The 21594-nt window shown below is 43.4% G+C and overlaps 1 protein-coding gene across 1 annotated transcript in view; it reads right to left on the bottom strand.

Moving 5' to 3' along the window:
• The window catches only part of MGST2 (microsomal glutathione S-transferase 2), a 28363-nt gene extending 7197 nt beyond the window's left edge, over positions 1-21166 (bottom strand). Inside the window, exons 1-4 of the mRNA XM_019522110.1 lie at positions 21046-21166; positions 12782-12881; positions 9929-9999; positions 1360-1441 (exon numbers count right to left, since the gene is read on the bottom strand). Of these exons, the coding sequence (XP_019377655.1) occupies positions 1360-1441; positions 9929-9999; positions 12782-12881; positions 21046-21103 (311 nt within the window). The 5' untranslated portion in view covers positions 21104-21166. The remainder of the gene's footprint in view (positions 1-1359; positions 1442-9928; positions 10000-12781; positions 12882-21045) is intronic.
• Between the last annotated feature and the right edge of the window lie 428 nt (positions 21167-21594).

Here is a 21594-nt window from a genome sequence, read left to right as displayed (position 1 = left end):
ATTGAAGCTATAATTTAAGACCATACAGGTCGGGGGGGGTGGGGAGTTTACCTAAATGGAGGACTCTTTATTTAGTTGATACAAAAAGCCCATCTAATTTTAAAATATTATATTCCTCTGCATACTTATTGCACAGGTATTGTCCTTCTGGTTTCTCATAGGGTTATCCTGGATATTGCCTCTGAGAGAGAGGACAAAAGGCAAATCTTAGGGGATAATTTTATCTGGGACTCTTTCACTTTCTCAAGGACAAGAAAAAAGGCCTTGTAAAATTGGGCTAGCAGATGGAGTCCAGGGAAGAGAGAGGAGGTTAGTGTTAGCACATGAAATCATCAAAAGCAGAGGTGGAAAATGCTTGTTAGGCCTTTAGTCTATCTTTCTGTCACTGCAGGATTCTTCCCAACAAACACTTTGCCAAGTGTTTTTTTTTTAACTTCTTTTTAAATCTCTTTAGAGTTAGGTGTTGCGAAGGGGTTTTTCCCCCCTTTTATAATTTGCATAGAAGTTGTGTTCAGCATTATAAGAGCAAGGGTATCACGGATCATGATGCCTGGGATAATATAGTACTTAGATAAAAGAGAAAACAATTTGTGTGCGTGTGTCTGTGTGTACGTGTATGTATACACACACATGCAATGAAAATCCCAGGTTCTGAATTGGAGGCAAACAGAAAGCTCTTGTATGAATTCAGAAGTGATTGCACATTTATGCACTTGTGCACTTGAGAAAAGTGAGTTGATAATGCAGATGTTCTTATTTATTAGACCCCAGGAACTTAACACTCATTAACCTGTGCTTATCTAAAAGACTCGTAATCTTATCTGTTTGGTAAAAGTTCCCTTAGCTCACAAGGTCGAATTTGCTTACTTGTTCCTTTTATGTATTTTGGGTGCTCTGAAAAATAAATATGTTATTACAGTGATTTGAATACGAATGCATTGAGGAAATATCAGCAGTGCTAGGAGCCTGACATATATACTGTCTGAGCTTCACCTCAGCAGTCTCCCGTTATATGCAGTCATGACTGGCAAAGCTTAACGCTTTCTGTCTCTAGGCTTTTTCTGAGCACAGATGCCAAGCAGGCTCAACTGCAAAGTAAGCACCCACATGGTATTACACTGGGAGCATCAAACCTCTTGTTTCTCATGACCTGTAGCACATGCACATTTTAACCTAGGCTTCTGCTGTAACAGCCAGCCATCTTCCCAGAGGGTTTTCATTTCAGACCTCTTGCTGACACTTTACTCATGTTGCATTCAATTATAGTCACTTTTCACTGCCAGTCCTTGGCTGTAAGCCCAGCTTCAGACCACAACCTGGAGCTTTCAACTGGATCCACAGATGGTGGAGCCTCCTTACCTTCCTTTTACAGATTCTGCGTATCCGTGGAAGTATTTGTGACGGGCAAACATGTACACCAGACCCAGAAGGGCAGCTACTTCTGGAAAAAAAAAAAAAGGGAGAAAAGGTTACGGGATTGGAGGAAGCTGGTCACTTTGCTTATGGTTATGTTTTTTGCCCTGTGCCAGAGGTTTTCACTGTGTTTGACACGCACTTCAATCTCCTTATGTTAACATTAGGTTTTTGATTCTGAAAGAGAAAAGACTCTTTTTCTTAAATGTCTGTATCATTATTGGATGTGTTGTCACTATTATTAATAAACACTCCCCACTGATGTAACAACTCGTATCCAGGTATATGGGTGAATGATCTGAGCTGCGATGGATAAGTGCTGTGACATGCCTGTGAGGTAGGTAAAATATATACAGATTTACAGGTCGAGGCAGGTGAGGTCTTACTAGAATCAGTCATGCAGCCTGGGCACATCTGAGGATCCAGATGTCCTTTTTTTTTTAGTCCAATATTAAAGTAAAAATAACTTTCCTTGTGTTTCACATAGAAGTCAGGAAAAGAAGAGCACCTTCCTGAGCATGCTCACCAGGAAGTATGGTTTGAATGGGAAGCTAACCAAATGCCTTTCGCTTCTCCCCATCTCCCAAAAGGGAGATAACATGGCAGATGGCCACGCTGAGGGCTAACAGGCACTGTTCTGCCTTAGTCAACAGGCCCAATTGTGATCTCCCTTCTGCTGCTTCCACCCTGATGTCGACTTACTGGCATGGCTCTGGATTTACATTGGCACAGCTGAGGTGAAACTCGGGGTGTGAAAAGAGAGTGAGCCTCCAAAAAGGAAGTCACTTGCTACAGGAAAAACACAGAGTAAAACATTGCAGATTTTATTTTTTTTTAAAATGAAGGAAAAGTGAATAGTCAAGACAAGAGGGACCAAGGGAAGCCAAATGGAACAATCAGCCGTGTCCCTCTCTCTAGACATGATGACTCCTTGAGGCCACCGGCCGAGAAACCATTAATGAGAGCATGCAAAACAGGACAAAAGGTAAGGAGTCCCGGGAACTTTAGCTCACATCCTCACCACCAGTCCAGTGTGCGCTAGGAGAATTGCAACACATAGACTGACTCACTCAGCCCCTGTCCACATAGAAGCAATTGGAACCCATTCTCAGCGCTGACGTAGCGTCACCTGTGCTGCCAGTACTGCTTCAAGCGCTGGTTTAGACAAGCACAGCACAGGTGGTTTCCGTGTTCTGTTTTCAGCAATATTAAATCCAGAGGATAAGGAAAGGAAAGGCAAGTCCTCATACGCATGGGGGGGGGTGTTTATAGAGGCACAAATAGCAGTGGCACAAATTTATGCCACTGCTTTGTGCCCCATTGCATGCCCCTACACGTGTGCTTTAGCACACAGCAAATTGTCCTGGGTAGGGGTAGGGAGGCTGGGGCCTGGTGACATGCTGGAGCAGCAGGGACAGAATGGAGGCCTGGCCAGCAGCCAGAGCATTGCTCTGAATGGCCCAGCCTCCATTTGTGTTGGCACGCACTTGTTTTGTGTACGTTGCACCACTTCTTTCCCAATGCGTTTTTTTTTTTCTACTGGGATTTCCCAGTAGCAAATTTTGCCACTGTGCTTCAAATTCACAGCACAGAGCACATTTTCACAACCACACACCCCCTGCATGTGGAGACCCACCCAGAGGGTATAACTCCTGCTTCTCTCAAAAGAAATAGGGGCTGTCTTATCTCTTACTCTATACCCCCTCTTTTACCTCCTCACCCCTCACAGCAGTGGGTTCAGGAAAAATTCCCTGTCCTTTCAATCTACTTTAAGCACATCTTATATCTGAAGGTCTTAAAACCAGAGCAGATTTTCACAGCACAGTGGACACATCTACATGAGATGATTTACTGCGCAGTAGCATAGTTTACTGCACAGTAAACCTCGCTAGTCATGAGTAAACTTGCGATCTGCAAATGCAAGTAGCAAATTTACTTTTGATTAGTAAGGGCACAGTAGCGCTCATGTAGATGCCTGACTGGGAGCAAATCTGCTCCCAGTCAGCCAGCCACCGGGGGAAGGAGATTGTAGGGCAGGCTCCACCACTGAAGCCTGGAGGGGGACTATGTCCCCCTTTCCCAGCAGCAGGGAGCTCCAAACCCCCAACTCTGAGACCCCAATTGGGCAGCAGGGGCTGGGAAATCTTTATCTCACAGAGCTGGACTGGGAGGTCCCTGATGGCAGGAGTTGGGGATCCTGTTCCCCGTTCAGCTCCATGAGCATAAAGCTGGGTGGGAAACAGGCTGGGGAGTTTGTTGCCCTCTCAGCCTGCGCTCACAGAGCTAAGCAGGGACCAAGCTTCCCAGCCTATTCCCTGCCCAGCTCCGTGCTCGTGGAGCTGAGTGAGGAACAGGCTTCCCAGCCTCCACCCCGCTGTCATGGAGCAGGGACTGGGAACTGTCCTGGTCAGGGGCAGGTCCCATCCCTGTGATCTAATTGGATGATCTAGTCATGGCACTTGGAAAGACCTGCAAAGGCGTGGTAAGTCCCAGCCCCCTGCCCTAACCTGCCGATGAGGCAGCTGGCAGCTGGCAGGCAGTGAGCTAGCTGCCCCAGCAGGGGGCTGGGACCTGCCTCTCCCCCACAGCTCTTTCCAAGTACCCTGTCCGTGATTGAGGAGCGAGGGCCAGGAGCTTCCTGCTGCTGGGACAGGGTGACATTGTTCCTGCCCCAGCAGCAAGTAGCCCCTGGAGTCAGGGTGTTGTGTCCCAGCTGTCCAGGAGACAGCTGTCTCCTGGCCCATGTTTCCTGCCTGCCCTCGGTTAGCACCCAGAGGGAGTCTAGAGCTCCCCTTGGTGACAGCAGGGGCCCATTGCAGGGCCCCAGGGAGCAGTTTTCTGCCATTAGCAGCAAAATTGCTCTTCTTTCCCTGCATGTGTAGATGCCTGTTCAGGAGCATTTACTTGCATGTAGTTTACTCGTGAGTAAAATGATCCCAGATCAAATGCATGTGTAGACCTGCCCAATATTAACAATTCCTAAGTATTTGCACTCACTTGTGCTCATGCTGTTGTGTCATTGTTCTGATGTAGACCTGGCCCATGGGCACTAGAGAGGTGGCGAGCACCCACAGTTCCACCCACAATGATGGTTTAGTGCCTCACAAGGGAAAGGTGAGACCTCGTATTGAGATCTGCCAATGCAAGGCACCAGACATGGGCAAAGTATTGCAATGATTGTAGCTGTTATCATCTTCAAGTACTTTTTGGTTCATGCTTGGCTTCCTTACTACGCTTAGTTTTGTGTCACTCAAGCTAAGATTATATGCGGCAACTCTAGGCTTTCTGCTCCAGTTCCCCATGGGGAAAAAAACTGGAGACTATTTCACTTAAGCTGTCCAGTTGGGCATGAGGACTTTCTGGTCTGGAGTTCTTCAATCTTAACCCTTTTAAAATAAATATATTTAAAAATGTATACACACAGTGCCTGTGTTAAGACTGCCTGACGTTTCCCATTAGAAGACCCTGGTTTTGGTTGTTTATGACTTTGCCAAACTTTAGCTATTAAGATTAAAATTTCTCAAGCTGAGTGTCAGCCTCAAGATGAATTTATTTTTTTAAACAAATCAGTCATTGCAGAGAGTGCGAATAGGGGAAAGATTGCCCATAGCATAAAATGTGGACAACCTTTTCTTAGAAATGCTCCAGTACCCTCACTTCTGGACCAAAGACCAGAAATGGGTCAGGGAATGGCCTTTGTGTCTGTCATGTGTCTTCAGCCATCCCTGTGAAAAGCTTGCTATAGTTGGCTAAGTTATAAGCCTTTGGAAAAGGTCACACATGTTCAATAAAGGCTATTGAGATTATAGCAGCTAATTCCCAGCAGATTCTGTCTGTTCTGTACTTGCACCAATTTAAAGCTGAAGATGACTTTTCCCGAAATGGAGTTCTGGGCTGGTATGGTATGGGCTAGATATAGGCATCTGAAAAGACAGTTAAGAAAAGATCTCCCCTCCTCCCTGCTGTGCCCAGGGGGAGGAGGAGAGTGGAAGAGAAAGCTATTTGACTGAAATGCAGACAAGAGACAGACCTAGGTGGGAAAAACAAAGAGGGCAGTAAATCTGCATGGGGAGAAAAATCTGATTGCAGACTGGCAGGGAGAAAGAAACGGGGGCTGGGACCACAGGATTGTGGACTGTGACTGGAACTGGCTGGGCAAGGCAACTGAGATAAGATTCAGGCCACAGACAGACTCTGGGATTGGGTCCTTGAAAGGAAAAGAAATGTGGTGGGAGAAGTAGTCAGTTTAGTGAGGCCCGCCTGCAGCATGGGAGAATGTGGCTCACAGGCAACCAAACCAGAAACTGGAAGCAGAGCAAACAAACAGTGTGAAGGGGTTCAGCCCACTGAAAAGGCTAAATCTCCAGAAAAAGCAATTTGCACATGGAGCTAACCATGGGGGATAAAGCCAAAAAAATATTCTTGGGGTCCAAAAGGACAAGGAGTGAATGACAGGCTGTTGCTAACAATAAAGTCTGAACCAGTGGCTTGGCTGATGAAAGTATTTCATGACTGTTGTGGTCCCAGCTAGAATGTGACTACAGGAAGATACTCTTTTCTTTTTTTAAATCCAAAACCAAGAAGGAGAAGAGGGACTAGATGCTTAAATTGAGATATCTAGTATCCATATGTAACTTTGGAGACTTTGAAAATTTGCTAATTAAAAACATGTTCATTTGTGGAACATCTGTTTCCAGTTTACAAGGCAGATTGTTGAGAAAAACATAGCTAACCCCAGAAAATGCCTCCAAATAGCAAAGGAAATAGAAATGTTCAAAGAAAGGATCAAAACAGCAACAACTCCTTGTGCAGAAGAAATGTGCAGGCTCAAGCTGGAAGAATCTAGGAGGCAGGAAGAAGATGACAGAATTGATTAAGAGTGGTCTGGTCTACCTACTGTGGGAAGCAACATGCAGTGTGGAAAGGAAAAAAGTGTTGTCTATGGGCAGTGGGGTCAAGCAACGTAGTAACACAACCACTGTGTTCTATTGCCACAGCTACCCTGGGAAAAACGGGGCAAGCTGCAGCGATTAGCGGGTGCAGAGGCAAAGCAGTCAAGGATATTTATGGCTTCAGAGCTGTGAATTTGCAGCTTGTTCCAAACTTGTTGTAAATGAATACTTGGCTCTGCAGATTGAGGCGGCAAAGCCACATCACTTCTGTGTATGCTGCTGGCCACAGAAACCGGTATGCCTTAATCATGCTAGCCCTGTGAGCCAGTAGGTGTGAGAGAGATCATTGATTTACAGTGGCTGAGGATGTGTGCACTTCCAGTGAAGAGGAGGATGTTTATTGAGTGCCTTTAGCAAAGTCTGTGTAGGTTGTTGTGGTGTTGGTCTAAGGATATAAGTAGACAAGTTTCTTTGGGCAAATCTGATGTGAATGCACGTGTATTGCAGAGAAAGGGATGGGTATTGAAAGAGGTTGCATTTGTCGTAGAAGACAACAAGGTAGTGAATGAGACTGGGGAACTGAAGAAAGAAAAAGCGGGAGAATGGTCATGGCAGGTGAACGCTGCCTTGGAGACCTGAATTTGATTTTTGCTGTTGACCCAGCATTTCCAGGTGATGTTAGTGAAGGCTCCAAACCCAGAGGTCTCATATGTGCTCGCTAAGTATGTGGTCTTCAGTTTTGGGTGCTTGGCTTTCACCCTTGTGTGCCAAATGAGGTTAGGAAGAACTTTCTGACTATGAGGCTGGTCAAGCACTAGAACAGGCTACCTAGAGCAGCTGTGAAATCTCCATCCCCGGACATTTTTCACGGCAGCTTGGACAGATACTTGGCTGAGGCAGTTTAGTCAGGGATGATCCTGCCTTGAGCTGGGGGCTGGACCAGATGACTTTACAAGGTCCGTTCCAGTCCTGCTTTCCTATGAGCCTATAACCCAAAGGCAGTGGTTCCTAGTGTGCCCCAGCACCCTAAGGTTGTGCTGGAGCACACTAGTGTGCCATGAGAGTGACAGAAGTGTGAGATCACTTGCATGAGGATGTAATTGCTGTCCTCTTCTCCTGTCTGACACTCTGTGCTTGCCTCAGCTATTCCAGCACTGTCTGCAGCTGCTCCCCTGAGGGCTGCCAGCACTGCCACTGCTGCTGCCTTCCCCGCCACCTTCTGTGCCCCCAGGCAGGCCTTGTGCCAGCCCCCCCGCAGTGCTCTCAGAAACACACTCAGCTGCAAATGGCTGGACAGGTAGACAGAGATGGAGCCCTGTGCAACAGCTCGACTCCTCACTTCTGCTCTTCCTTTTCTTGCAGAGCCAGCAGGAGGGGCCATGAGGGTGGTCATTGGCATGTGAGACCCTGCCCAGTTCCCCCTACAAGGTCCAGAGCAGGAGTCGGCAGGAGGCAGAAGAGAGCACATCAGGTCCTCCTGCCCCCACCAGCTAGATCAGCAATTCTCTCCATTTTTTTAGCCTCAAGGCCCCCTCCAGATCTTTCCTGTCCTAGTGATTCTCAGCAGTGGTGCTGCAAAACTCAGAAAAGTTATGGAGGGGGCCTTGAACCTAGAAAGGTTGAGACCACTGGTGTAAAGACTAATACTTTGCTTAAAGAAAGATGTATTTGGTATCCTTTTTGTAACAGTACATTTCAGCACTGGTATGAACTCCTCTGGCTGGGAAACAGAATATGCTATATGCTTTGGTGGGGGGAAAGAGAGAGAGAGAGTGTCTGTCTGTCCCTTTTTGGGTGGAAGAATGAGGTGTGCTACCAATTTTAATCTAGAAAAGAAGTGTGCTCCAGACATCAAAATTTGGGAAACAGTGTCCTAAGGGCTAAGCACTTCCAGCTACAGCTGAGGTTGATGGGACCTGGGTATTGAAAATAGTATCTGAATTTAGAAGCAAGGATTTTTGTGGCTAATATCTGTTATCGGACAGACCAGTTCATGATTGGGATAGATTTACAAAAGCTTTCAAGTGCATGTCTTTTTCATGTCTAATAAGAAAAAAAATCTGGCACAGCTTGAGCTAAGGTTTGTGTAAGTATTGTGAAAATCAGGTTTTAGTTGTCTCAGTTTGGACACTGAAGTAGTGGCTATTTTTACCATAATCTTTCTGCATCTATTCCTCATCTGTAAAATGGAGATTGCAGTACCCCCTCAGCTCAAAGGGATGTTGTGAAACTAAATTCACTAATCTTTATCAGGCACTCAGGGACTCTAGCAAAAAAATGCTATAGAAAAGACTCTAACAATTCTGTCTTCAGAGCACAGTTTGAATTGTGCAAGGAAAAAGGTCACTGCCCATATATCAAACAATACAAAAACAACAAAATATTAACTGGCTGGCCCCTTAGTGCCCACCATCTAGTCAGTGCACAGAGCAATGGAAGAATCTGGTGGAAAAATAGTATACGATCCTGTAACTGCATATCATAATGTATGTGTAAAAGGGGACCAGAGGTTGGGATAAAAGGGAAGCTTAATTCTGGCACTTCCTAATATCTTACTGCTTAAATTTGTCCCCTTAATAATGTGCCTTTGACATAGTTTTTTTTTGGCATGCTTAACATTGCACAAAACATTTTGAGGTGGGTGGGTCCACTTGTGCATGTATGTTTTGATATATGTTTATGTGCATGCATGCCTCCCACACACACACATTGTATATGACTTATTGCGGCTTTCCTTTGTTCCACAAGTACCAGAGGGAATTTTCATACCAGTGGTATTTGCTTAACTGACCCGAGTTCTTTTAGGACATTTCCCCTTCCTGCCATTACATTACTCCACAGATTGTGTTGTATGATGGTGGGGTGGGTGGACAGAATTTCTCAGAGTGTTTCTTATCACAGGAATTAATCTCTGTATCAGGTTTTCTGGAAGAGGAGGCAACAGAACTTTACATTATAAAAGGATTGGAAACCGGTACTAAATAAGAAGAAATTGAATTAAGAGGAAAGTGTTTTTACTGTTTGGGAGTATGTGAATGTTTGGAGTGTTTTAGCTTGTCTAGAGAAGCATAATGAAAATCATTATTGTTATTAATGATAATTAATAAGCAATTATATACAGCACTTACATAGCCTTTTATTTTAGGCATTAACTAATTATCCATCATGCATACATTTGACACAGATAAGTAAATATTATCACTTGCTAGTGGCTTTGAGTAGTGGCAGGAGATTCCATGTATGAAGTGGGAAAAGGCTGTTTCTGCCAATTTCTGCCATTGGATGGACAGCGGATTCCCAATGATATCAATGGGAATGTGGAATCTGCCCAGATCTAAGACACTAAGAATCAATCAAAAGACATTGGACCCTCAGGTTGCACAGAAAAGTAAAAGGTGGTATGACAGAGCCGTGTAAAATACTAGGACTTATTCTTGAGGTTATATTTACTTAACATCGTAAGATAAGGACAATGGGGATTCGACAAAATAAGGGGACATCAGGTTTTCAGCAGAAAAAGGAACATCCGATGAATCTCATGACATCACTGAAAGATTTTTTTATTAACTAGCATACCTGATAAAATCTCATTTAGGCCAAAATAAAACAGGGATGGTGTTTACCTTGATTGAAAAACCAGCCTGCAATCCAGAGGTCAACCAGGAACATTGGATAAAACTCCACGCAGTTCTGTCTATAGAATAAATGAATATGCATGTTATCTGAACAAAGAGATTTGGCAGTGTTTTTCAAAAGCATTAAGCTTTGTTGCAACTGTTTCCATTGACACCAATACTGTCAGCTTCAGTGGGAACAGTCAGGTCAGTGAAGAGCCCTTTGGAAAATTCCAACTGTCTCTCTTCAACTAAGTACACTGTTCAATACTTAGTTCAATTAGCTCTATTCCTATCAATTCAAGTGAAACAAGCACTTATCCACATAACCACCAGGGGGGTCTTAACAAGCATGAGCAGCAGATGGTAGAACTTCTAATGATTAGGATAATGATAATAGTTTAATAACACTACTTCAAGTTGAAGCTACATTTATGACTGCATTCATCTTCTTTAGGTTCTCTTTCCTTTGCCGCCATTCAGAATTTTAGTATTTCTTCTTATTTAGAAGACAGCTTTCTACAGCTAGTGATTTCCATTATCCAATAATGCTGTTATTACACTGGACAGGATCAGTTAAAGTTATCCTTATATTGCATATAAACTCTCTTATTCCCTTGATCTATGCGGGTTCTTTATATGCGAATTCGCTCTTATGCGATGAGCGTATTTAGACCCATAATTCATTATATGCAAGGTAAATTAGTTCTTATGTGATAAACATACACGCCCCCCCCAAGCAGGTAAGTCTGTGGGGGGAGGGGAAAGGGCCGTGGCCCCACTCATTCCAGCCTCAGCTGCAGTGGTCCCAGGAGTGGCTGGCGCCAGCTGCCTGCAGCCTCTGAGCTGCACCATGCACTGCCTGTCCCGCTGTGCCTGGGCTGACATCAGCTCCTAGGCTGCGTTGTGCTGTGGTGCAGGCAGCTGGTGTCAGCTGCTCCCAGGGCCTCTCCAGCATGGGCTGGGGTGAGTGCAGACAAGTGGAGCCCCGGGCAGCGCAGGGTGCAGCACTCACCCCAGCCTCGGCTGCAGCGGCCCCAGGAGCAGCCAGCACCAGCTGCTTGCAGCTGCTGGGCTACACTGTGCTCTGCCTGTCTTCTGTGCCTGGGCTCCACCTGTCCCCACTCACCTTTGCTCCTGGGCTGTGCTGTGCCCTGGTGTGGGCAGCTGGGGCATTGGCTGGGGTGAGTGCAGACAAGCAGAGCCCCGGGTGGCACGGTGCAGCCCAGGAGCAGAAGTGAGTGGGGACAGGCGGAGCCCAGGTGCAGGGGACAAGTGGAGCACAGTGCCCCCCAGCAGCTGGAGACAACTGGCGCCGGCCACTCCTGGCGCTGCTGCAGCCAGGGCTGGGGTGAGTGCTGCTCTGTTCCCTCTGCTTTGCTGCCTTGTGCAGCCCTGGAAGCGGCACCCCTCCCCTGACCCTTCCCTAGTCCCAGCCTCACTCCCTCTTCACTGCCATGGAAACCTATCCCTATTTGTTACATTGTAAAATAGGTTTACTTTATGCAAATTCAATTTATGCGCCATTCTCCAGGAACGCATGTACCACATAAATCAAGGGAAACCTGTTTTAGCTGAAGTGGGATAGAAAAATATTTCACCCAGAGACAGGTTGTTCCATAATTGTCCACTCATTCATTATGGATTTTGGTGCACCACTTTCCTTTGATAGATCTGGTGTTGAGGAGCAGTTAGCCATGTTAGTTAGGCAGAAGGCAGGGCAGTGTGACTCCTTACAATTTAGTCTATAAGGTGCCACATAGTCTATAAGTTACCCTGCATTCTGCATATTTGGTACTGGTCATGGTCAGACAAAGAACACTTAAATAGATAAGTCCATAAAAATGTCTTTGTTCCTCTGTTAAAGCTACCATACTTGAGTAACCCAATTTGACTGCTGCAGTCCTGATCAAATTAAAAGCCAGCTGAATTAAGTAGGTTGCCCTGCACATCCAATCTTTTTGAAAATAGTTGAATAGTAAAAAAAGTAACTCATGCATGTGCACGTGCATGTGTGTGGGTGTGTGTGTTATGATTTTTGTGGCAATTGATCATTTATAGCCCTAAGGATACAAAACAAAGGGTGATTTGTTTTATCTTAGCAACTAATTGACAAAATTACTACTAATTCCTTCAAAAAAGTGATATTTCCATACAGATTAAGTGCTCTAAATCTGAGGAGTTAATATTATTCTTCAGGAAAATAAAAAGACTGATCCTTTGGCTTAAACAGAAACTTCAGGCAACTTTACCTATGTATGACTTAATAACCATTTTTCTCTGTGTCACTGTATATTATGTGTGTGACTGTTGATCCTTCTTTCTTGTCAGCTGACATGGCTTTCACTTACAGTTGTGGAAAATTAGAAATCTCTGAATATTTGGGCATAAAAGATTTCCAATACCAGTAAATTCTTAATAAATGTAGAATTTAATATCAATTTAGGAAAAAAATTGGAACTAGGAAATAAAAATGTGGGACTTTGTTATATAGTTAGTAGACATATATTGAGTCTAAATCTCCACTTCCTAGATCAAGAGCGTAAGTATGAGAGCCAGACCCAGAACACAAATAAACCCAATTGCTCACAAGTGGTAGAGAAGTCCTGACTGCTGAAACACTCCAGGGTAGAACAGAGTTCAGTAAGTGCATTATACAGAGATGCCCACAGATGTTACAGGCCTGTCTTGTCACAGAGAGAGGTCACTGGGAGGTAATAAGCATCCTCACAGAAGACCTGAAACAGCATAAAAAATCTCACTTCACGCTTGAATGGCCAAAGCAGACCTCTCTAGGCTCCCATTAGGCAACAGAATAAGGCAGCTTCTCATTCCTGCCATTCTAAGGTTTCCAGCACTTACTGCGCACGAAATGTTCTTTCAAATTCTGGGGGTCCAGTGACTGCTGGGGGCATGATCTTGTGTTTTTTTCTTGATTTTCCCACCAGCCAAGCAAAATAACCTGCAAGTAAAGATAAAGGATAAAACGGTTAAAGCAGCAGTCAGTAATGTTTTCTGGTGGTAGGCCAGAATCTCACAACTCAGGTAAAAGAGAGCTGGCACTAGGACCCAGTCACCACTGCTGCTTCCTCCTGCCACTCAACTTTTCTCCCCACTGCCAAACACCACCATAGCTACCATGGTCCAGATACAAATTCTTTAAAGGCTGGATCTGGTCTGTGGGCTGTAGATTGCTGACCCTTGGGTTAAAGGGCTTGCATTGCATTTTAGTAAAAGACAGCTCCCTTAAGGCAAGGGACAGAAATTACACATAAATCAGTATAAGTAATTGGACACTAGTTCAAATCGGTAACACAAGAGAGTTCAGTGCACATAAGCCACTTTCAAAACAGGAGGGGCACTAAGATGATGGACATGTGGAAAGTTTTATGCATTGCAGGTGATAGCTCTCTCAGGCCCCCATCTACCGGGCACTTCTGGTTTAAGATAAACCTGGATGGATGTAGTGTCATATTTAACTGATTTAGGTTAAATCAGTTTATTAAACTTCTATCCCAGATCTCTTCTGGATTCAAGTTAATTCACAATCCCCTAGCAACCCAGGATGCTTTGCACCTCCCCCACAAATCCATCCTCGCTGAGTGGGCAAGCTAGCTTTGGTCCAAGCTGTCTGCTTCAGCCAAGCAGGGAGGCATGCTCTAGTACCCCCCCAGCTTCTGGCTTGGGCCACTGCAGTCATGTGGTTGCGTTTTCAGAATCAAAAGTGAATGTCTGCTCACTTGCTTATCAATTCAATCTACGCAGCTTAAACTAACCTGTGAAGATCAAATCCATTCTGCCTCAGGCTTTTAAACTGTCTATGCTTAGCCCACATGATTTATGAAATCTTGTTTTTAAATGAAAACTATAATTCCTCTGTTTTTGTATGTATATTTGAATGGCAAAGCCCAGCAGCTCTCTAATGAAACCAGTCTCTCTTATAAAAATTCAGGATGTAGCTTCAAGGGTGACCTGGGCTTAATAGGAAAATAAAATCCAGGAATTTAGATCTATGTTACTTATGCCCCCCAAAACAAGAGAATTCAGTTGATGAAGCTGTCCACCCGTTTCATATGCTTGTTTCTCCTCTGGTGTAACCCAATGGTAAGAATTGCTAGTTCCTACTTCATGTAATTATATACAGTTTTAAAGACTTCACAGCTACCATGTGAACCTGATGGAGAATGAAGCTTGCCTTAAGGGCTTAGTTACTGTAAGTATCATTCTTGTACTGTTCTGGTTTTAAAATGTTCAGCAATTTACAATCTTTAGGATGCAAAAAAATACTAGAGTCTTCAAAATCAAAATCAAGTTGCCCCATTTGTTTAAGATCTTTAGCAGTGTTTTAAATATGCTTTAGATCCATAAGAGCTATTCATAGGATAGGCACTAGATTTTGTGGAAAATGCAACAAACTGGGACTCAGGAGATTTGTTTTGTGTTTTTGGCTCTGCAGATGACTTTGGGGTTATCTGCTCAATCAGAGCTGTCTTGAATACAAGTCATAGGAGATGATTCTCATTCTGTTCAGCACCATTGGAGCCTCACCTAGAGATCTGTGTCTAGTTCTGGGCACAACACTTCAAGAAGATTGTGGACAAATCAGGAGGAGTTGAGAGGAGAGCAACAAAAATGATTAGAGATCTAGATAATCTAACGTACAAGGCAAGGTTGGAAGAACTGGAATGTTTTAGATTGGAGAAAGGAAGACTGAGGACGGTTTTGATAAGAGACTTCAAGCATAAAAAGGTTTTTATAAAGAAGATGGGATCAGTTATCCTCCATGTCCATAAAAGTTATGATCTTAAATTGTAAACTCATCCCTATGGACATGCTCTAAACAGCTCCCAGTTCAGCATGTTGGATTTGGATCATCCTTCTGAGGTACCTACCTATGCACTCCTTGGGTGCTCCAGTGGTCCTTATCTTTTAGGTGCCCAACATCTTTATTGGATCTAACCCAAGGTTGACACAGAATTTGGAATGAAGAAAAGCAATAAATAAGTAAATAAATAAAAAATAAATCCGATGGGTTATCAACCATCTGGCATTCTGCGGAAGACTTGGGTTTACGAGCAGCTTGATGCTCTTGTTCCTACAAGTTTCACTTAAAAACTTCAAGTTTTAGAAGCCAATGCATAACCACATAAGTTCTCCCACTGGTTAATAACCACCTCTGTGATGCACATATGGTTTATTGCCAGTCTAATTTGTCTAGTTTAATCTTTGCCATTGGATCTTGTAATGCCTGTATCTGTGAGGTTATATAGCTGTCCATTAGATATTTTCTCCCTGTGCTGGTAATTGTCTGTGATCTCTGTGATCAAGTGACCTCTTAACCTTTGATAAAGTAATAGATCAACTTTCTCAAGTGTGCTACCATAAGGCAAGTTTGCTAAATGTTGTACAGCTTCCAATTCTGAAGTGGCCACTACACCCACCTTCATTAACACCGCCACTCACACTCTAGTCTATGACCCAGCAGTAATTCACTACTTCATATTCCTTTTCGAGGGGAAGGGTGGCTTTAGTAGGGGCTACAGGCTAGGGGTATATTTTACAAAGAATGACATTTGTGAAGGATGGCCTTTTTTCCCCTTTGAATTGCCAGGAAAATGTCACCAAAAGGCCTTCCCATCCACAAAAATGCTTCCTTTTCCCTAAATTCACCGTGATCTGACAAGTTCTGACTGGTTCTGGCTGTAGGTCCTTGTTTGATAAACCACCTTGTTCCACTGACCTGACATTTGCAGTAAAAAAAAATTAGTCAATTCTCCAGCTACACTGTGAGCCTTTAAGGCTTTACTGGACCAGGAACAGACTTCATCGCAAGACAAACTCAATTTTACCAGCTGAGGCAGCCTATCATCCCTGAATTTGGTTTCGTGTAATGGTTTAGTGAAACCCTTGAATGGATACAGAACAAAACTTAAACCTGCAGCGGGATGTAGGACAGGAGGTAGGCATGGGCTTACTGAATTGTTTGTACTAACACAAACTGTTAAAACAACCAGCTAAAACAGAGTTAAATTTCTAGTACAAACTAGATCTTAGCAGCTACACCATGTACACTTAGCTAGGATGGTTTGAAGAACTTTGAATGATTGGTTAGTTTAAGCTCCCTCATCCCCAGCTTCATACCCATTTTTAAAGAGGTATCTCACATCCTCTGAGCAGGAGACAGCTAGGTTTGGGAGCCAGAGCTGTCCTCAGCCCAGTCCTGCAAGAAGCAGCTTTGTCCCACACCCCAGGGCTGCTTGGTGCCAAATCAGCTGAGTGTTGGGATTCAGCACCAGGCAGCCCTGGTCCCACATGGGACCCAGGGCTGTCCCTTGTCTGATCCTGAGGAACAGGCAGGGGTGTACTGTGTCCCAGACCCTGGAGCTGCCCCATGCCCTAAGGCTCACCAGAACCCAGCACTTTAAAGATCATTAAAGAGTGGAGGCTGCAGGGCAAGGATCTTTAAGGTACCAGGCCCGGCAAGCCTGCATCCTGATGCTATTAAACAGCACTTGTCAACATCAGGATCAGGACAGGTCCTGATGCTGACAATCAGTTAATCATTGTCATCAGGATGCTGAGGTCTGCCACACGTTCAATTTATGGTGCCATACAATTTTTTGAGGAATATCTTCATGGCTGGTTTACCATTTTATGGCACCATACACTTAGTGATTATGTGACATTGCTATTTCTGGCAGAATTAATACATTTATTACATCAGAAATGTAATGTGTGCTGGGGCCCAAGACTGGGATTTAAATTTCCCTGAAAAGAGGAAGTCATGTTATATCTTTCTGCTAATCCCAGACTTCAGGGCCTCTGCTGGTCACTTGCAGAGGCCAGGAAGAATCTCCCATCCGCACCACCATCCATTAATTCATTATTATTATTTTTCATCTTCTTTTGAAACACTGGGCATGAGCTGCAATTACAAATGGGAGTTTTCCTGTGGTGCACTGGGTGCATATACATGTTCATTAATGTATAGCCATGTAATAACTCAATAAACAGTAACTGGTGTTAGTGCACAGTAGCACCGGCGCATGGCTTTTTAGTGATGCTAATTGTGCAGTAGCTTAATACTACTGTGCAGTAGCATATTAGCATGGGTTTTGCCCTGCACACTACTAAACAGTGTTATTAGGCTACTGCACAGTTAGCAGCTCATATAGACACACCCACTGGTACCTAGAAGACTCTCAGGTACCTGGCTATAGCAACTTGCTTTTCTGCTCAGGGTCAAACCAGTCATCAGATTTGGGGCCACCAGGTTCTTATTCCAACAAGGATGAGGGAGAGAGGCTGCCTTCTACTTGAACACAAGGAGCCATTGAGCATATATTAACTAGATATTCCTTTGCCACTGCAGTGGCAGGACATTGGAAGTGCCATTATCTCCCCTGTCTTTTTTAGCTGTGGCACCCTAGGGGGTGTGTTTTGTTTTGTTTCCATAATGTGATCTGTGGGTGTGGTATACGAGGAGTTAGAGTGGATGATTTTTAGGACTCTTTCGATATGTGGCTGGCCACAAACACAGGGTTTGGACTCAGTGGCCTGGGAGGCCCCTTCCAGTGCTATGTTCCCATTCCTAACCAACTGACTATATTTCTGATTTTGGCAGTAGGATAGAAAGTTGCTTTTCCCCTTGCAAACCAAAGGTAGTTGTTTCTTGCAGTGGATTTACAGACTTCTCACAGGTTAAAAAAGCAGAAGGGGCCCAATGCAACAAGTGGCATGATAAGTAAATAAAGGGACCCAGGAGGGTTGGACAGAGGAACAAATTATTGCATCACATTCCCGTTCTATTTTATAAACAGAAAATTGCCCCTTAATCCTTTGAAAGCAAAGAGAAAGCAGCCATGTATTTTCTTGTTAAATCTCTCTATAGTCCAACTGAGGGCTAAAGTAAAGGAAGTGTGTAGGAGGAAACTTAGCTACAAGTAATTGAAGAGCCCCCACTTCTCCTGAGGCAAGTTTATAAGACTGTCTTATCCTCTTTCAATCAGCTAGCCACCAGGCTCCAGTGAATGCTATAGAAGATTGAGCAAAGATGTTCATAGCTTGTCTCTTTCCTCCCTCTTTTCCTCTCTTTCCTAACACAAGTTGTTATTCAAGTCCTGCCGGTTAATCTACACAGTTGAGGCAGCTGAGAAGCATATTTATTTGTTTCCCCTTGATTTGAATTGGCCATCACAAATTGCACAAATTAATGGCTTCCTTATTATGAAAATACAGGGCAAAGCTTATGGTCAAGGGACTTGACTGTTTTGCGTGTGGTCAAAAGCATACACAATAGAGAATCAGATACAAATACGGTCTTTTGTATGATTCTTCCTGAAAAATCTTTGTAATGAGTTTCTGCAACCAAAACACTACAGAAGCTCTGCAGGCCAAATTCAGCCCACAGGTCATAGGTTGCTGGCCCCTGCCTGAATATAAAATATAGAGGAGGGCCTGTCCTTTCTACTGGCTGCATTTCACATGTTTCTGATCAGTGGTATAATAATTGAGGGGGAGGGCAACTGAGCACTACAGTTGGCAGCTGGCCACCAGTACTGGCAGTCAACGCTGCTGTGTTACACCTCTATTCTTTTTGTAAGTATAATATTTATTAATTTTCATGTTATGAAATAAAACCAATAAAAACAATAACATATAAACTAATAAGTAAAACGCAATAAAAAAGCAAAACCAAAGTATTACAAAATAGATCATTAAACTTGCATACCATAAATTTAGTAAAGGCTAGAGGAAGGGGAGAGCTTGACATTACATACAGCCAACTAAAAAATATACATATATATTTAAAGGATAACAAATCACAAACAAATCAATTTATAAACTTAACAGAATAGTCATATTGCACCATAATTGTTCATATTGAGCTCAATTATGTCTATTTGCAAATGTAATTGTTTCTATTAATGCAACTGTGTTACACCCCAGGATTCACTCTGCTTTTTAACTGGGATCTGGCTACTTTTCCCATGAGACTATAAAACATCCCATTTCTGCTCCTGCAGCAAGTCTTAGTTCAAATTCTGACTTCATTGGAAGAAACAACTTCCTACAAGCTGCAACTTGCACCTTCCAGCACAGATAGTTGCTTGCTCGGCTCAATCTCTGGCCTGACCTGATTTTTAAAATACCACCTAGTTCTGGCAGTATAAAAGCTCGTCTTACTTTACCTCTAGCTCATAAGTAACTACAGCTTCCAGCACTGTGTTACTGAGAGGGCACATTGCTCAATAGTTCATTGCTAGCACAGAGGTGAAGGCTGAGCGGAGTAAATAAGGCACTGTGTGTACTTTATAGCTACGTGTTTTATGCTGATTGCTGTCAGGCAAACAGGTAATGAGCTACTCCCATTACCTGACCTGGCAATATGCTCTTACAATGCCACTGTAACAATATGTACTATGGAGCATGTCTAAACCAGGAGCAGGAGGAGTGTATTCTTCACTTGTGTTAAAATAGCAGTGAGGATACTGTAACTTGGGTTTTAACACAGATTAGCACTTGGCATTCAATCCCATACTTCACTAAACCCTTAAGCAGAAGATTCTAACTTGAATTAAACCCCAAATGACCTAATCTTCACTGTGATGTTAACCCAAGTTAGGTAACACAGGTTAACTAACTGAAGTTAGGAACTTCTCTTTTTTTTTCAGTGCAGGCATCTAAAATAGTCAGTTGGGCTCAGTCAGGACAGCATTCTTACTGATTAAATGCTGCACTCTCTTCATTTCTAAATTTTCAGTGTGTATTAACTTTCAGGCACTGGCTCTTCATCTGTCCTTATCAGATTTCTTCCAGGTTTCACTTTAAGTGGCTTAAAGTGCAGCAGCTATTGTTGCAGGCTGAACTTTAACAAGAGCCCACAGTAAATATCATCACAGGAGCTAAAAATGGCAAAAGACCACCTAAGTGCTTCCAGTCAGACTTCAGAATAAAAGCAATATTGACAATCCCAATGAACTACACCCCCAAATCATGAGATTTTACAATGTTTGGTACTTTTTAGTTGCCTTCTTTTCCCCCCTAATTTCAAAGGGTTATATTTTCAACCTCTTCTCCCTAACCTAGTGTGCTTTTAATTCTTCGAAATGAAAGTTGAATTTTTTATATAACCACATGACTCCAGGAACAGGGGATTTTTAAAGGAACACCAAAGTGTCTTGACATCCTTCTTGCTGGGGTTGTTTGATCCCAGCAGTCTTTCCTGCCCAAGTGCAGGGGGGCTGGACCCGTTGATCTGTAAGGTCCCTTCCAGCCCCTAACAACTATATCATGAGTTGGCAGCACTGCAGCTATTTAAAATACAGGCAAAGTAGTAAGCTTTAACTTCTGTTTCTTGTCTTATGCAAATATAGTATGAGCACTTTCATAAAGTTTCGATTTGCCTAATCTAGACATTGCAGCATGAACCCCCGTATTACTGGAAGGAAGACAATTTCTGGTGTGGGGAATGCTGTCAAATTATTAGTCTGACCTATAACTAATTACAGTATCTCACCCTTGTCATTCCTTTTTCCCCAGTTCCATCCACCTGTATTTTGCAAAATGCGGGGAAGCTTTATACCTGATGTGAATCTAAGAGGCAAGTCCACCATAGATAAACCCACTCCATGGAGAACGCCCTGGTTAGAGGATACTATGGAACAGCCACATGCTGCAATTGCCTGCTCAGTCAGAGATTTCGTTTTTCCTCTCAACCTACTTGAGGATTCATTTAAGCACTCTTGATTGGACACCTCATGAATATGACTTTAAGGATTCCCATTTTTGAGGATTCAAACTGTCTGAAAAAACAAAGCCAGGACAGAAAGTAGCAGTTGGGTAAATCTATAGTTACAGGCTCTAGTAACAGTATAACAATTCCAAAATATCTAGAAACAAAGTATAACCATAAAAAAAATCAGAATCTCCCATAATGAAAAGTAATCTGCCCCACTAGACCAAATCCCCTCAGCCTATAAACAAGGTAAATAGTGTTACCATTTGGAGTAATTTGTAAGAGCTCTAAGAAGCTCCAACAACAAGAAAACAAGCTTTCTATTACATAGTTACAGTATTTCCAGATCTGTGGAAACCTCCCATCCACAAAAGCCCTCAGATCTTACTTTGCTGGCAGGCAGAAAGAAGAGATGTTGCAGCAAGCAACGTTAAATCACCAGCCATGTTCCCAACAGCTTCCGTCTGCAAAGCAGGGTGTGTAGCATACGTGTATGAGAGCGCGCTCTGCAAGGAAAGAGGGTGGGGAAAAGAGCAAATGCCTTGCAATTCTGTAACAAAGACACACCAGGGGAGGAAGGCCAGGCAACTTTTTTTAACAGATGTATTAACTGAGTGACAAGTCATGGACCTGGAGACTGTGGTCATATTTGAACAATGAGCAAGATTCACAGCACTGGGAAGAAGGGATACATTTAGGTATGAGCTGATGTATTTAAAATAACCTAGCAGTGGATCTGGGTGAACAACAATGACAAATTTTAGTTGAAAGTGCAAACATTTAACTGCTTTGTTTATCCCCTTTGATCGTTTTAGCTCACCTTCAGCTATCCCAGCAGTAGCCCCTGTTTTCCCCTCCTTTCTCCTTTGTATTTAAATGAACTCTCTTCCCCCATTTAGCACCCTTTTTCTCAGCGACTCAATCCATAATAGTGTCT

This window comes from Gavialis gangeticus, unplaced genomic scaffold, assembly GCF_001723915.1.
Source record: "Gavialis gangeticus isolate Ggan-Ray unplaced genomic scaffold, GavGan_comp1, whole genome shotgun sequence".
In the NCBI taxonomy this organism is placed as follows: domain Eukaryota; kingdom Metazoa; phylum Chordata; order Crocodylia; family Gavialidae; genus Gavialis; species Gavialis gangeticus.
This window is presented reverse-complemented; position numbering and strand designations above follow the sequence as displayed.